We start from the raw sequence: 17,209 nt of genomic DNA on the forward strand, positions 1-17,209 counted from the left end.
TTTTACCGGCTACAGGAGGTGTGCTAGTCACGGAATACAGGTGTATTAAAAATTAAAGCGTCACAGCTGACTGGTCCGCCATCTTGGACAGAAACGTAAACATTCATTCTCTCTCGGTGTGCTTGGGAATACTTGCTGCTAGTCTGTCCGCTGTCAAACGAGGCAGAAAACGCGTGTTTCCCCGCCCCTTGGTCGGCGCATGCAGTTTGAAAGACGATCGCTGAGACGTCGAATCCTCAGAATGGCCCATAACTGCGTTTCGTGAGCAAGAACCCAGGTAAAGCTAGCTAGCATGGAGGAGGAAGCTAGCTGATATAGTGTCTTCTGTCTAAGTGTATGGGTTCACCCGGGGATAATGTCAGCTTTTATTGGACACCTAACTTTAATCCAACAGCTATTTGGAGGTGTTCGGTTACGCTAGATTTCTCCATTAAGGTGTTCAAGCAAGTTTCTGCTTGTCGTGCTCGAGAAGTGTTTACGACTGTCAGGAAGCTTCCATGGCAACCGTGTAGACTCCATGTGCAGCCTTCAAACAGGGACTGACGATGTTTAGGTGCTGTAGACTTTCATATTCCCAGAGCTGATATTCTTTGTTAGAACAGGTTTAAAGATGACCACTGGATGAGTACCACTGGAGACTACTTTTGAGAAAGATGCCGGGTGAGATGGACACATTTACATGGGGATGAAGACCCTATAAGGACATTTAGAGACAGTTACCCACCTGAAATGCTAGAACACCACTTCAGGAGACTGGTGAACACCTAAAGATAAGCATCTTTCAGAGTGGACCAACATCTGCTTTATTGCATGAACTCATTTAGAGTCGCATGAACACCTTCAGGAAACAACTTCATCTGCAGATCAACATCTTCTAGTTTCAGAGAACAACTTTCTTTTAGTTTAACACCAGCGGCATCAGTTGAACACCTTTAGAGACAGAAGAACGCGTTTAGAGCCGTTCTCTTTAGTGTCGAATGAAAACCTGCAGTGGTGGATGCATAAAATTGCAAAAATTGTGATGCATATCACGCATTTCTGTTCAGACATGGAAGACGTGGGCGGTGCTGCGAGTGCAGACTGAGGCACAGACGGAGCGGAAATGGACCAGGACTATGAGAGACGCCTTCTCAGGCAGATCAACCACCAGAACCTGCCTGATGGTCACATGTCCAAGGTGAGCCGTGTTTTTTTTAAATCTGGTACAGGTTACATTGAATCGGCTTCATAAGATATCTTCTCAAGATATTTGTGATATTTTCTTCCCTGTGCAGTCAGGCTTTGCCACATGCAGTCCAGTCAGTATTAAGTCAGGCGACAGGTTCATTCCCACTCGCGCAGGAAGCAACTGGAGCATCAACTTTCATTATGCCAACGTGAGTTTTGTTTGGTTTTTGAAGGCCCTTTTTCAAAATGGCACCTCGCTTACTTTTATTGATTCTGCAGGAAAACTGCTGGTCTCCCAACCAAAATCAGCGCTCGAAGGACGCCAGCGCAGACACAGGAAAGGGTAAAGTTTGCATTTCGGTTTTCGGCTCATTTTTGGACCAAACATTTCTAATTCGAGGTCATCGAGGTTTCTGATCCATATTCATATACAGATGCAGTGGCCTACGCTGCTCTGCTTCGGAACGAGCTCCTGGGAGCAGGCATCGAGACTGTCCCTGACCATCACACGGACGACCGACAGCATGCCGTCCTCTCCCAGAACATTCACAACCTCTTCAGGGTGAGCCCCTTCAACAGCATTGAGTTTGTTTATTGCTCTGCTTATTCTGTAGGCAAATATAGCCTGGTTTCCTTTTTTTTCTTGTCTCCTCTAGTACACACTTCACACAAAGAGAGTGCCTTGCGACAGTGGCACTGACATCTCCCCGTATTCCCTTTCTCCACTCAGCAACAAAAGGTAGTCTCGGGGCATGTTCCTCATTTCCTTTCACTCGCTGCTTCACATGTCCTATATGACATTCCTATAGTGTGGCGTGTGTGTGTGTGTTTAATTGTGCAGTCACAAGCTGTTGCGCTCACCGCGAAAGCCGGCACGAAAGATCTCCAAAATCCCTTTTAAGGTTCTGGATGCACCGGAACTGCAGGACGACTTCTACCTTAACCTGGTACACACATATGTATATATATATATATATTTTTTTAATGTTCAAGAATAGTAAAGCGTTAATAGCATTATATTATTACTATATGTTATAATGCAACAGCAAAGTCGCTATAAGGTTTACTTAGCAAGTTGTTGTAATATAAAAAAAAAATGTTGAATGATTTTTGGGACTGGTTTTGGAGGCCACGCCCACTTCATTTGTCAGTGACTTTACTCTAAACGTTGCTGTCCTTGGTGCTGAAATTAGGCTGCCTGCCACTGAGGTCATTGGTCACGACTCCCAATTGTTGCTTAGTACTTGAATCAGTGTAGTCGTATTATTTAATAAGGTCACAGTTCGGTGTTTGCACATGTATTTTACGATTTGCAATGTGTTAACAGGTAGACTGGTCCGCCGGAAACCTGCTCAGTGTTGGTCTTGGTGCTTGTGTGTACCTGTGGAGCGCCTGCACCAGTCAGGTGTGTAAAGGAACACGGGAGTAAATCTTTTTTGCTCTGCTACTTTATAGGACAGTGGTCCTGATGTGCCATTTTAATTCACAGGTGACACGGTTGTGTGATTTATCGGTAGATGGAGACTCCGTGACTTCAGTCTGCTGGAATGAGAGGGTGAGTAGCATAGCAATTATTCATTTTTTATTTTTATTTTGCCTTTATGCAAATACAATACAGGTTCGGTTTTTAAATAAAAAAAAAATAAAAAATACTACTGCTTATGTTCTTTGTAGGGAAGTTTAGTTGCTGTAGGAACCCACAAAGGCTTTGTACAGATTTGGGATGCAGCCGGAGGGAGGAAGTTAACCAGCCTGGAAGGACACTCGGCTCGTGTCGGTCTGTATAAACTCTTTGTTTTGATGTGTTATGGTTAGAAAGCATGCGTTTGTAATGTAATATCTGGTTTGCCGGTTTTGTATCTCAGGTGCTTTAGCATGGAACGGCGAGCAGTTGTCCTCAGGCAGCAGGGACAGGGTGATCCTGCAGAGGGACGTCCGCGCACCGCCTGCTGCTGAGAGGAGGCTGCAGGGCCACAGACAGGAAGTCTGCGGCCTCAAATGGTCCCCTGACCACCAGCATCTCGCCTCCGGGGGCAACGATAACAAGGTTGTGAATAAGAGTGCTAAGCATAGTCATACTGATAACGCTTACCTGTTATAACAGAGTGTTTTGGTGCTTTGTATAGCTCCTGGTGTGGAACAGCTCGAGCCTGGTGCCCGTGCAGCAGTACAGCGAGCATTTAGCTGCAGTGAAGGCCATCGCATGGTCGCCCCATCAGCACGGCCTGCTGGCGTCCGGAGGAGGCACGGCCGACCGCTGCCTGCGCTTCTGGAACACGCTCACAGGACAGGCGTTGCAGAGCACCGACACCGGCTCCCAAGTCTGTAACTTGGCCTGGTCCAAACATGCCAACGAGTTGGTGAGAGAACACACACATGAAATGAGTTGTGTTCCTCATGTTAGGGTGCCAAATGCTTATAGTCTAACATACAATCCACGGGTCTTGCAGGTCAGCACTCACGGCTACTCGCAAAACCAGATCCTGGTGTGGAAATATCCATCACTCACGCAGGTGGCCAAGCTAACGGGCCACTCGTACCGTGTGCTCTACTTGGTAAGCAGGAACTTTACTGGCCGCTTTCACTGTGTAGCTTTCACACATGCAATTAAACTCAATATCTTTATAGATTTTAAACTGTGTGTTTGTGTGTGTTTATGTTCACCAGGCTGTGTCTCCAGACGGGGAAGCCATTGTGACAGGAGCAGGAGACGAGACTCTCAGGTTCTGGAATGTCTTTAGTAAAACACGCTGCACCAAGGTAACACACACACACACACACACACACACACACACACACACACACACACACACACACACACACACACACACAGACTGCACCCCAGGCCTCCTCACCTCACCTAGCGTATCTATCTATATAATTATTTAGTTAAATTCATACAATCCATATATATTACTGTTATTACTTTGGGTAATTTTTAAACGGCTGATTTTCTTGCCATTGCAGGAATCCAAATCAGTACTGAATCTCTTCACCCGAATACGGTAGTGTCAAAGGACTAAGGAGGACTTTTCAGAGAGAATCTGGCATCTCCTCCTCTTCCTCCTCCTCCTCCTCTCCACACTCCTCCCCATGTCTTCATTAAAAACCCCAAGTTTGTTATTTTTTCGACTTTCTCGTTACTGTATCATGTGAGAGCCGAGAGGATGTTGTGTAATGTATGTAGAAAGAAACAGTTTATCTATAACGCCTGTTATTTTCACTATTTTGTAAGTACAAATACAAACGGGATCTTGTTCATCTGAGAGACGTCCATATGGAAATAAATACACTACTGCAGGATCTCTGTTAGTTGTTTATGAAAAATGTGTTGGTCATTTTCGTTATTTATTCGGTGACCCCGCCTTCAAAATGCCCAGTGATCTGCTAACATTTTAAAGGTATGCTGTGGAGCGTAAGATCAAACGTATTAGAACACCTTCTGACCAAGTTCACTGACACCCAGAGGCAACGTCAATAGGGGGACGTCAATGACTTGTAAAGGCAACCCTAGAAATACACATTCAAAAAAACTAGGATTTAATATGAAATTAGAACACAATGACCTTGTGTTATCTGTAAAAAAAAAACTAAAAAGATTCAAAACAATTTTTGTTGTTGCCAGATCACTGTTGGTTTTTTCCCTGAATCGTCTTTTCACTATACACCGGATTCCACACAAGTGTCTGAAAACACGTGGATGTAGTTCAGTAATCCGCTGTGTGCTCCGTTCCCTGTAGACCCCGACACGACAGTGAGAACTCCTTCACAACGTCCCTCATCTTCCACTTACTCGCTTGTTCCCTGAAACCGAGGCAAAAAAAAAGCCAAGATATAGATATTTTTGAGGACAATGGTAGCTAGTCGATGCAGGGATCTGAACTCAGAACCTTCTGATCGTTAACATCATCATCCTTCACCACATCTACCTTTTTTTACAGGGTGTGAAAAAAAGATCCACCCGATCAGTCGGACAACAATGTGTTCAGGTTCTGTCATAGTGAGCAAATTGGGTGTTGGGTCGAATCCCAAAACAAGTCGGCTTCAATAGGCGGCAGCCAAAGGCAGCATAGTGCCTGTATTACCTAAGCATCTGCTGGCAGAAGCGATCTTTGTGCTCCGGAGTGAGAAAGGTGCAGGGGAAGGCGTCAGGCTGCAGGGCGTCTCTCAACCGAGTCGCGAGCAAGCTGGGGCAGTGGAGACTGAGGGAGAATAGAACATCAGCCAGGTGCTCCAGCAGGCCCTGAGGAGCCTGCAGGCTGATAACCTACACACCCCCACACACACACACACACACACACACACACACACACAGAATTCTTAGCATATCCTCCATTTTATTGCTAATCTATGGCCTTGTGAAGCAATAAACAGCATTCATTCATTTACACAGGGACGTCTATGAAAAAAGTGTATAATCAATTTATATAAAGTTTATTGAAGTTTATTAAGCAGTATGAGTAGAATAATGCCTGACCTCCAGTAGTGTTTGAAGAAGCAGCAGGCCATCCTCCTGCAGAACGTCTCGGACAGCGGGGACATCTTCGCAGTGAGACACGAGCTCGGTCTGAGCGGTGCCACATACAGGAGAAGAAAACTTCAGTCATTTCATTTACGGTATTAGGGGGACGCTCTTATCCAGAGCGACTTACAAAAGTGCTTTGAGTCTCTATCAATGAATAAATCAACACTGGTCAAGATTACACATTTTAGACAGCCTACAACTCAGAGAGGATTTTTGTTTTATTTCAGGAAGAGGTCATTCTTCATCATTTTATTTATTCTAAATCAAACCCCACAGTTTTGTTATGGTGCTGATGAAAACGAGTAGACGGAAAAGAAACTTTTCAGAAATACTATGCATGTTAAATTGAGAAGAAGAAAAAGATTTCTAGTGCTTATTTCATACGATGAGGAAAAGATCTGCAGTTTGACTGAATGATTCATAGCTGAAATTCTACAGCACGTTACACAACCGTGTTTTGATGCATTAAAAGGACTTACAAACAGCACACATGTGGACCTGAGAGTGGGCGTCTCCGGAAATCTGAGAGCTAAAATCCCTGTAGAAAAAAGCAGACACACTGTGAATTCTTTCTTTGTGTCAAAACTTTGCGTATTTTGTTATACAGTACATGCGCTGCTCGACTTCTCACCACAGTAGAAGACCACTCTGATATCAAGACACTCTGATCGATAAAGATCTGGTTTCCTTTTCAAAACCTGTGAGCCAAGAAGACTTCACGTCACCGTTTGTCTCTCTGGACAGAGACTATAATGGACGATAATGGAAACCTTAAATAATGTATACTTTTTTCTGCAGGATCTCTGCTCCAATTAAAAATTGATTTCCCAACCTGTGTGTGAAGCTTCATAAACGACTCTGCCATGTCAGGATGTTCTCTTGCACCTGCAACATCACCCACACACACCCAAGATAGTGTTTAATCTCAAATAAACAAAAGGACGTCGTAGGTACAATATGTACAAACCATATGCCATATACCATATGTACAAACGTTTGACGACACCTGACCAAAAGTTTGACTCGTGCTCCTTTTTGAACATCCCATTCTACATTGAGTCCCCAATTCCTGTTCTAGTAACCTTCACCCTTCTGGGAGGATTTTCCACTAGATTTTTGTTTGGTTGAAATTTGTGAGGTTTCATTCAGCCACAAGGGTGTTAGTAAAGTCAGGTACAGATTTAGGTGAGGTGAGGAGGCCTGGGGTGCAGTCAGCGTTTACATTCAACCAAAAGGTATTTCATAGGATTGGAGCTCCTTATAGCAATCTTCCACTCCAAACTGGTGTTAATGGAGCTGGCTTTGTACACTGGTGCATTGTCTTGCTGGAACAGGTTTGTGTCTTCTAGTTCAACAGTTTGGAGAAGAAGCATGAATCTGCGAGCCAAGCAAGCAGAAGAAGCAAGAATGCTGTCTATATGTCTATACAGTGTATATGCAATTATCCACTTTGGGTGGTAAAAATACATGACCATGATCAAGAGGATCCTTGCTTACCTTGCTGAAAAACAGACATGGCGACGTTTGTGACAAGCTCCAGAACGACACGGATTGACGAGACTTGTTCCTTCTCACAGGCAAATGTCTGAACTAGCTATAAAACAGTAAAGAGAAAGAGAACCGCTGTGTAATTTCTCAGATCATCGCCGTGGCATTTCGAAATACCCATTCGCATTCCACCTGCTGGATGAGATCCAAAGCGGAGGCTTGTGGGTAGGCGCTGAACAGCTGACCGATCATCTCACAAAGTTGAGCCACGAGAGGAGCGAAATCGCCACCGAGGGTTTTCATCGACTTCCCGAAAACTGCACATGAAGCCTGGAAGGAAGCAAAACAATAAGGTAATGATGTATTAAAGAACGTTGTAAAATGAATGATTACCTCACTATTACCTCCACCACTTCACTGTCTTTCAGGCACTTGCTCAGAAGTGTTTGGACGACAGGAAACACTTGCTGTAGCATGATTACTATCTGAAAGAAAAATCCACAAAGAGGAAAATGAATTTACTCATGGTGAAATAAACCCCTGGCACATGAAGTACGAAAATATGTAATGAGAAAATGATGTTTGGAACTGGACAAGGGTGATGAGGGCTGGACAAAATGAATGTTTCTTTACCGGATTGTTGTAAGAAGCAAATCGACGCCCTCGAACCGCGTCCAAACCTTCGCCATGTGTGCTCAAATCAAGAGTGGAGAAGAGACTGGAGATCAGGCCCAGAACGTGGATAATGGAGAGTTTACTATCAGGAGTGGGCTGGGAAATGAAAAGAAAAGATTATCTACAATAAGGTGTAACAAGATCTAACATGTAAAATGTCACTAAATATGGCTGTTTGGAATAAGCTGAGTTTAATCTCTACCGTCTGATTGGCCAGCCTCTCCAAATCTTGGATATGAGGCGAGAGGAGAGAGAGCAGTTTTTCCGGAATCTCCTCATCCGGCATGGCCGAGAGTAAAAACCCCAGAGCCTGCATCAGCCATGTACTCTGAGGGCTCTGTAGTAAAAAAATAAATAAAAAAACACCTGTGCACATTAATAATTCTCCCCCAACCACAGATATGAATCACACCGCAAATGAGCAGAAGTCTGACCTTGTGGATTCTCTTGACAAGTGCATCCTAAAAAAGGAAGAAAATCACAAAATATATACTTTATTCTTAGTTCTTTTTGTTCTTATTTGGAACTTTATTTGATCACGCTTTATTCGTGAACCTGTGAAGATGCCAGTATGTCATTGGCGTGCGGGTATAGGTGGTGCCTGCACTCGCGACAGATTCTTTTCAGCGTGGTGACTGCAGGCACGGAGAGGTCGCCGTCTGACAGGGCGGGCAGGACGACGCACAGGACAGCGGGCACCATGACTGGGTGATCGGACAACCACTCGGCCAGTGAGCCTTCAAAACACAGAGACTATTTACACAATACATATAAACTTTATAGGATACAAATTCACTGTTTGAGCAATCTGGTGCTCAAACAGTGTTAAAGCTTGAAGCTACAATTCCTACAGCATCTTTTTCATATCCTGATCCATCATACCTATCGTGAGCATCACCGTCTCCGCGAGCTGAACGCTGTTCGCCGAGATAAGAGGGATGAGGCCGATCAGACCTGGAATCACGTCTGAGTAGCTCACGTCCACCGTGTCAGCTATGGACTGGAAACCGAACAACAGAGCCTCTATATCCTCCATGTAGAGAGAAAAAACAAAGATAAGATATAATAACGGATAGAACAAAGAATCACTTTTTGACTTATAATAGGATCACCCCTGGTTTAAACCTGTAGCTCTGTCCCATTGAATATGCTTGAATTTTGTTAGAGTTTATCATCAATAAAATGAGATACTGACCTGCCACGAGGACGACTGCGTCGTGTCGGTCAGCAACACACCGAGTTTGTCGTACAGTTTGCGCAGCAGTTCAGGGCCCAGCAGCTCATACACACACATTAGAGTGTCTGAGATATCGACTCTACAGCATGGAAGACACTATTCACAGCTACTCCATCGCAACATGAGCACAACAATGTCACCAGTACAACATTTAATTCACCTGTAGGTTCTGAATTGTTCCTTGTCATCAGAAGACCACGAGGCGTAGTCGCGCTCATTAGGAAAGCGAGCTTTGTGCAGCAGAACGTCAACCAGCTGGAAGTAAAGGGGTCTGTACAGCTGCAGGTAAAACGTCTGCTTCTCCGTTTCCAGTGACATAATGTCATTCTGAAAGAAAAAGGAGAAACTTTTAGGTTAGAAATATAGGTTCATAGACAATATGTAAATTGGTATAGATAAAGATTTATGTGGCTGAACACTGTTACACAAGTGACTGACATGAGTAACTTTTATCAAAGAACATTAACATATAAATGCACAGGTCTGCTAAAATCCTTCATTACCTGCAGTGTATACCAGAATGTGAGTGTAAGTGAACTGGAAGTCTCGTCCACTGGATAGTGGCCAGGAATCGCAGTGCAGGACAGAATCATACTGACTAGAGCCTGAAAACTCTGCCAGTGTCCGATGTGCTCCAACAAAGTTCTTAAAAGAGAGATGGCATGAGAAAGAAAGACAGTGTTATTAATATTAACATGTTTAAAGAAGATTAAACTAAGTCCAGGTGCTTGTCATTCATCATCCCAGCACCAGAATTTGTAACTTAAGTCTGAGGAGGTGCAGCCGACCTGCAGTGGGTTTCGGCGAGAGTGACAACGATGCGACAAATTCCATGACAGGTCTCCATGTCTCTCTCTTGCACTGCCTTCTTCAGCTGCTCCCCGAGCTCCAGCACATGAGGCAACGACTTCACCAGGCTGTCTGCAGACCTACCCATCCCAGTTGGATTAGTGTTTTATTCCACACTGATTAAATTCACTTACAGAGAAAAATGTAATGTCTTGTTAAAACGTAAGCCTGCATCCCTCACCTGTGCCAATCAGGAACCGAGAGGGCACCGACGATGCTTTCTACAGCCGTGTCAAAAAGCTCAGGCACTTTAAGCAGCGCCAGGCTATCCTGCAGCACCCCTTCACTCTGACCCAAATCAACACCTAGAGTGAGCCAGGATGGCAGACAGCGCAGCGCTCGTTCCTTCACGTTGCACACCGAGCTTTCACGCCGCAGAAGCTCCCTCAGCAGGGGACACAACAACTTCCATTCTTGCACCAGGGCAGCCTGAAGCCTGGCACGATTTCCTGATGTGAACTTTCTGCTCTGGAGCTCCTCAGGCAACACAGCGAGCACTTCTAACAATGCCAGGCACCGACCGTCCACCTCGCCCATGCCCTCTCCGCTCTGGAACGCCTGCAGGAGATCGGGCACGGCGCTGGGCCACGAATCAAGGAGAGTCCGGAGGATCAGAGACGCCAGGGCCACACAGAGGCGCGTCAGCACCACCTTGGGTCCGAGGGCGAAGTGGCACACGTGGGTGACGAGCTGAGAGCGGAGAGACTCGCAGAGCTCAGAAGTGAGGTCAAGCCAGTGGCTGGAGATCTTGCTGTGTAGAGTGCTTGCACCAAAAAACTGGATCTCAGGTACCTGTTCGACGGCAAATGAATTCCACTTCACGTCCATTTTCTACAGTTTTTTTCATTTAAGTGCTATTCGCCATCATTTGACCATCATTCGCCAAAATATAAGGTGTTAACCATTTGACCACTATAGATATCACATTGCTTAAAGACAGCTGCAAATTCTGACACCATGGTGTCCCCAAGCAACCCTGGACTGCTTAGAGATATACCGAAACTAAAGGTATTGTAAAGGTCACATGAACTTCACAGCACAGCAAAATTCTTCCTTTTGTTAGTAAGCTGGGGTCAAAGAACAGGGTCAGCCATGATATAGCACCCCTGGAGCACTGAGGCCTTGCTCAAGGGCCCAAGAGTGGCAGCTTGGTAATACCAGGGCTTGAGCCCCCAGCCTTCCGATCAGTAACCTAGAGCCTTAAACACTGAGCTACCACCTCCCCTTGATTGTACCACACTGTTTAGTAATTCTGACTGTTGTACCTGACCTTGTCTGGGGACAGCAGTGCCCAGCAGAACTGCCATGCCTGCGGGGACGCTTGGGCCTGCGCCAGCCACTTTTGGGCCACGTTCTTCTGCACCATGTCCGGATCATAGTACAGCTGCTGAAGAGCCTGTAGGAGATCAAATTAAATAATGTCAAGGGATGCAGGAGACACGACCTCCTTCTTAAAACTTCCAAGCTAGTACAAGATCAACACAAACTGACCAATCAGTAGTGCTGTATGACAAAAAAATTAGGCCTGAATTCTTCATATTTTGGTGAATCTCCAGCTCTGAGTGCCAACAGCAGTCACACAACACATGCTGGAGTTTATTATTAGTATCACAGAGCTTTACTCGGGTATCAGGTTACTTTTCTATGTCCTACGTCTCCTATAATGACCTCAGCTGTACACATTTCATAGCATGCACTTGATTAGATTTGATATACCATTTATATCTGTAAAACAGGCACAATTTTCAAATGATACATATAATTTTATAATTCTTAGGCAACTTCTAAGAACAATTTAAACAATAAAAAAAGGACAAAGAAGTAGCTTTTTAAAAAAAGTCACGAATTACAGATTTATCAGGAGGGTTAAAGCAGAGACATTTGCCATTTTCAACTAAATAATTGATATCTCCTACCCTCTCCACTGCCTCCACAGTGAACTCAGTCGGTTCTGAGGAAGAGGACATTATTGACGGTTCTATCGTGTACTGAAATGTCCTTAAAAAACTATCTATATCGCTGTCTAAACCTCTCACATAGTTCGTTCCTCGACTGATTTAAGACACAAAAGCGTCTACAGAGGGTCTTACACACTGCCTGTATCCAGTCTTACTGAATAATCTCAGCGTTCCACACTGTGGGGGTGTGTTCCAAATCATGCCTAGTGCACTACTCATGCCCTACACTGTCTGAGAACTCACTTTAACCCAGATTCATCAAACACTATAAGAGCAGTACCTCATTTAATTTTCTATGCATTTTGCATAGGGTTGTGTACCCCTGACCATTACAACCTCCTATTCCAGATTTAACTCCCCTTGCCCCTTTTTAGGAAAGCCTTGGGGATTTGTATCTGGTCACAAAAGTGTTAATGAGGTCAGGAATTGTTGTCCAGTTCCAGTTCCATCCCAAAGGTGTTCAGTGAAGTTGAGTAGGTCAGAGCTCTGCGCAGGACACACCACTGGATGAACTTATTTGGATTGATTTATACATTGAAATATACGTTGTATTCGTAATCTCTTTAATGTTGCAAAGATGCTTTGAGACAATATCCATGGTTAAAAGTGCTAAAGAAATAAAATTGAATTGCATTTACAGATGCCTGAATCCGGAGCGACTTACAATTATCTCATTCATAATGGCTAAGCTGTTGAGGGTTAAGGGCCTCCAGCATTGGCAGCTTAGTGCTGGTGGGACCTTTTGATCAGATGTCCAACCTCTTAACCACAGAGCTACCCCTTGATGAGTTGATCACATTTGGCCGTATAGTTTACTATTCACCAAATCATAAAAAAAGACATATCCAGCTATAATACTGCATGCCAGCATTGCATTGTAAAAATTGCCCAGAGAGAAAGAGAGAGAGAGAGAGAGAGAGAGAGAGAGAGAGAGAGAGAGAGAGAGAGAGAGAGAGAGAGAGAGCAGAGAGCAGAGAGTGTGGTGTGTGCGCCTATAAGTCGATGTCAGACTCACCCTGGAGCGCTACAAACACACACACACACACACACACACACACACACACTCTCTCTCTTTCTCTCACACACACACACCCCTTCATTCCAACACACACGTGGGTGTTTGGTCTGACATCTGAGAGCCGTGCAGCGGCACCACAGATCCGCGCATTACTTGGCTCGTGTTTGTGTCCTCTGTGTGTGTGTGTTTCAAGTGAAGTGATAAAACAGCACACAGGAGCATAGCAATTTTCTCAAGATGACGATCCAAGAAGTGTGACTGCGGAGAGAAGATCGGAGAAGATCTGGGCGAAACAAATTCATCTGGTTTGTTGTGAATTATGGATGCGCTCGTGTGGGGGCTCGTGTGGAGCGTGGCGATCCTGACACACACACCGAGTCTTAAAGGTTAGAGCCTTCACACTATTATTATTACTATGTTATTATTATATTATTATGCATGATTAATATGTTAATTATTGTTGTTTAGTAGATGCTCAGGAAATGAAACGTTCAAGGAATATTTTCTGTATAAGAAACTTCATTAAACTCCTCTTTAAAACAGACGATATCAGTGATGTGTGAAAAGGAATGAAAATGAAGACAAACCTCTTCCCAGTAAATAGGCAAGGTTTTTCTATTTGTCTATATACAACCCATCTATTTCTATCTGTCTCTAAATCCCTGTCTGTCTTTTCATTTAACTGTCTGTCTCTCTGATTTGTTTTTTATGCCTCACATTAGAAGCTCGAGAAATTCACTTCCAGAACTGTTAATGAGCTCCTTGAAGTGCGAACTTCAACCTGCCACCTCGATTAAAAAAAAACCCAAAACCACATGCTTCGAGTTTTTCAGTAATAATGAGCACAGCCTAGCGCTGAATATTTATCAAGTCTGGTCCACACATTTTTTTTTACTGTGTGAGCCACATCGAGTTGGCTCCAGGATTATCCAAATTTTTCATTTCCATCGCTTTTATACTCAATTTTTATTCTTTTTTTTTTACACTTGCAAAGATTTTCACATAGCCTTGTCACCTATCCTTACTGGGGGTGCCAATAATTTTAGATTGTACATTATTCCTGTTTTAACCAACACCTGGTTTGTCGGTTCCTCCGCACTTCTGTCACAGTTAAAGGTCATGACAGCTTTGTACTGACACAGCCAAAGCCCCCTACTCGTACCTGAACTAACAGGTTCTCATTCACCCTGTATTTTTTCGTTGTTCCCTCTCAAGTCCTCTGCATCAGTTCCTGCCTCAACCAGTGCTTCTTTAACTGAAGCCATTGACCTGTTTGTAACCTCGAAGATCACCGACCCCAAAAACCCCCTTAGGATGGACCTCGCTCGTCTTCCACCTTCACCGCAACATTTCAGAAGACCTACCACAGATAGAGACAGGAGTGATAAATAGAACCATTTTTTATCTTTAAGCGCAACTCCATTGTTTATGACGCCATGATGACAATGACAAGAACCTACTCAGGTAGTGCTAAACCAGTCCAATTTGATTGGGCATGAAAGTTCCGAAAATAGCCCCCTCTGGAGCATAGTTTAATCCAATTTCAGGCTGGTTTAGATCCATGACGTGGAAGCCAGAGGTGATACTGGTAAGGAAAAGCTTTGTGAGACAATAAGATCAGGATTGTCTTAGGATCAATCATGCAGCAGCAGATGGTGAGAAGGTGAGAAGAGCTCATCATCAGCTCTTTATTAGCGATATAAACACTATGGAATGGAAACCCAAAAAGTCATTTGTTAACCCTAGAGAAACATCCTTCACGTTTCATTTCGAAGTTATAATTGTTATTGTCGTGGAAAAAAAATACACGTAAATAGATGGAAGTACTGGTAATTCAAATAAGCAATATCTCAGGTTTGTAAATGCTGCAGGTTGGAAACAGGGCTATAATTAGCACCTATAAATGCATCTCACTCTTGGTTTCGAGTCAAAGTGATGTAAGAGGGTCTCGTCTTTCAACACATGACGATGCGCTGAACTGATCTTGCTTTGCAGAATCACACATATCTAACAGGGAACTGGTTCCATTTTCGCTAGGTGCATCTACCGACTCCTCTCCTACCTTAACCTCCATTCTTACTTTAAATCATGTGATCAACACCAAACCGAACACAGACTCTACCGCCATCATTCAGCCGCCAGAAAGCGTCACATCAACGAATGCAACACAAGGTACCATTCTTTCAATCATGAAAAGTTGAAGCTTTACTTTTCAGACCTGGCTAAATTATTCTTGATATATTTGCTAATTCCTTTGCGGAAATCTGTTCTTCTTTTCTTCTTTGTATGGTTCTTCAGATTTCACTGAATCCCCTATTCTATTGAGGAGCACCACCCTTACACCAGGATCATCCAATCCTTTGTCTACAAATATCAGTGAAGAACATAAGAACTCTGCTACATCCACCACCTCAGAGACGACCCTAGCAGTGTCTTTAATCCCACCTTCTCTTCCAGCTTCTACTCTCAAAGACTTAATCACCGGATCTACTTCTTTGGAGAAAGAGAACCAGGCTAGACCATCAGAACTAGATGTAGGAGATGAAGGTACTCTTTTTTTGAGTTGTTGTCGACTTTTCCCTTTTGTTCATATGCATCCCATCATTTGTATATTCTGTTTGTATTTCCACCAATTCAGATTTAGACCGAGTGCCTTCTCCATCTCCTCTGGATCCTTTGCTTGCCGGCCTGATCTCCATCTTTATCATCAGCACCGCTATGCTCTCCATCATGCTCTTCCTCAAATTTCGCCAACAAAGCGGCCATCCTGAATTCCACAGGCTGCAAGACGTTCCCATGGTGAGCCTCCATTAGAAATTTAACATAATAGTAGAAATTGGCAAAAATCTTTTGCTAAATTTTGCAGGTATAAAAACCTATAAAAAAAAAGATCCATCCTGGTGCCAGTTTAGTACATTGTTATATCTTGAGGGTAGGGGGTCACACTAAGTCAGGCTTGTGGCTGGATTATTTGATAAGTATCTTCAGATGCGTGCCAAATCAGTTTTTAGCTTCTGCTTTTCTTTGTAAAATCTGACACCAGAAACGACAGGAAGCCAGTGGAAGGAATATAGCGTTATAGGAGAGGAGAACCCGGCAAGATTGAAAATGCAATTGTTAAAAACTTTGAAATTCTTTCCTACAGGATGATCTCTTGGAGGATACGCCTTTGTCAAGACATTCATACTAATGAAACTCCTCTGGGTTCCTCAGACCAAATCGGGGAAACTGCTTAAGGAGAAATATCATGGGAACCAAACCATCTAGAGTTGTGTGGAATGAAATTTGTTGGGTTTTTTTTAAACAAAGTCACATTTTTTGGAAAGTCCAGCAAGCTGACTGATATCATAATATCATATGTTGGACGGAAGATGAACAAACTGTTGCTGACTGACTTTCTAGTCTTGAAAATTGTAGTTCTTTGTGAAGTTCTTGCTATGGCCAGGAAGGGGAGATGTAGTTCTGCTTTTGATGCTTAAAATAAGTTAGTTTTCATGTAGTGATACATATTAAATAATAAGGTGACCAGTGCACTGTTGGATCTGATGCACAAGGATCATGTCGGCTTCACCAGTGTCCTGAGGGCAGAAATTTTTTTGCCAATAAATACAGGTCCTGGACATTTGTAGAATCTTCACTAAGCAAGATCTTGAACACCTAGTGAACAACTTTTGGGATGAATTGAAACACTGGCTGTACCCCAGGCCTCCTCTCGTCACCTCAACTCATTTTACTTACACCTTTGTGGATGAATGAAATCTCAAAAAATCTAGGCTAAATTCTAGTGGAACTTCTGCCCAGAAGAGTGGAGGTTATTGTAACAACTAGTGGGAATTAATGTGGATTTGGATGTTCAAGAGGCACAATCACATCTGTCCATACACTCCAGGTCATTTTAGATTTTAAACAAGGTAGGAATCTTAGACAATAATCATAACGCCTCAACAGTGAAGCCTTCGATGTGCAAAAGTGAAAAGTTGTGAACGTTTTTTTTCAAGTAATATTAAATTGAATATCAAATGTAGACGTCCCAGTATGAATAATGAAACTGTTAACGTAACGTGAAAGTTTTTCTGTGCCAAATATATTTATAATTCTATTGTATTGTATTTATCATTGGCGAATGCGTGCAAAAAACAAGGTTATGGTGGGGTTCATATTTTTGTCCCTATATATAATAGCAGTTGTGTACTTCTGTTTGTTACTTGTAAATAAAAGGAATTGAAGAAGCATCTAAAGACCCACGTGTATATCGTTTATAGATGTGTTTTTCCACATTATGTGGTAAATTT

General features: G+C 43.4%; 3 protein-coding genes across 3 annotated transcripts; 2 read left to right on the forward strand and 1 right to left on the reverse strand.

Moving 5' to 3' along the window:
* Nucleotides 1–29: 29 nt before the first annotated feature.
* On the forward strand, nt 30–4,494 carry fzr1b (fizzy/cell division cycle 20 related 1b). Its single transcript, XM_083541347.1, has 15 exons — nt 30–277; nt 1,047–1,177; nt 1,275–1,376; nt 1,447–1,510; nt 1,602–1,729; nt 1,824–1,906; nt 2,009–2,114; nt 2,495–2,572; nt 2,657–2,722; nt 2,842–2,944; nt 3,033–3,214; nt 3,294–3,527; nt 3,618–3,722; nt 3,835–3,927; nt 4,135–4,494. Exons 2-15 carry the CDS (start codon nt 1,103–1,105, stop codon nt 4,174–4,176), a joined length of 1,461 nt encoding a protein of 486 aa, XP_083397473.1. The 5' UTR covers nt 30–277; nt 1,047–1,102; the 3' UTR covers nt 4,177–4,494.
* On the reverse strand, nt 4,471–12,070 carry ipo13a (importin 13a). The gene is made up of 21 exons (XM_083541323.1): nt 11,858–12,070; nt 11,212–11,337; nt 10,123–10,733; nt 9,881–10,021; nt 9,596–9,737; nt 9,253–9,419; nt 9,051–9,171; nt 8,738–8,885; nt 8,411–8,592; nt 8,290–8,316; nt 8,058–8,192; nt 7,814–7,951; nt 7,585–7,665; nt 7,373–7,510; nt 7,190–7,286; nt 6,525–6,577; nt 6,324–6,390; nt 6,172–6,230; nt 5,645–5,734; nt 5,253–5,434; nt 4,471–4,971 (listed from the first exon to the last, which is right to left on the reverse strand). The coding sequence occupies exons 1-21, from the start codon at nt 11,906–11,908 to the stop codon at nt 4,875–4,877; spliced, it is 2,853 nt and encodes a 950-aa protein (XP_083397449.1). The 5' UTR covers nt 11,909–12,070; the 3' UTR covers nt 4,471–4,874.
* A 909-nt stretch (nt 12,071–12,979) lies between these two features.
* LOC310726114 (uncharacterized protein) lies at nt 12,980–17,165 on the forward strand. The gene is made up of 5 exons (XM_083541358.1): nt 12,980–13,303; nt 14,955–15,089; nt 15,216–15,464; nt 15,556–15,716; nt 16,063–17,165. Exons 1-5 carry the CDS (start codon nt 13,237–13,239, stop codon nt 16,105–16,107), a joined length of 657 nt encoding a protein of 218 aa, XP_083397484.1. The 5' UTR covers nt 12,980–13,236; the 3' UTR covers nt 16,108–17,165.
* Nucleotides 17,166–17,209: the final 44 nt, after the last annotated feature.

The sequence above is a fragment of the Silurus aristotelis genome (assembly GCF_946808225.1).
Source record: "Silurus aristotelis genome assembly, chromosome: 5".
Lineage (NCBI taxonomy): Eukaryota > Metazoa > Chordata > Actinopteri > Siluriformes > Siluridae > Silurus > Silurus aristotelis.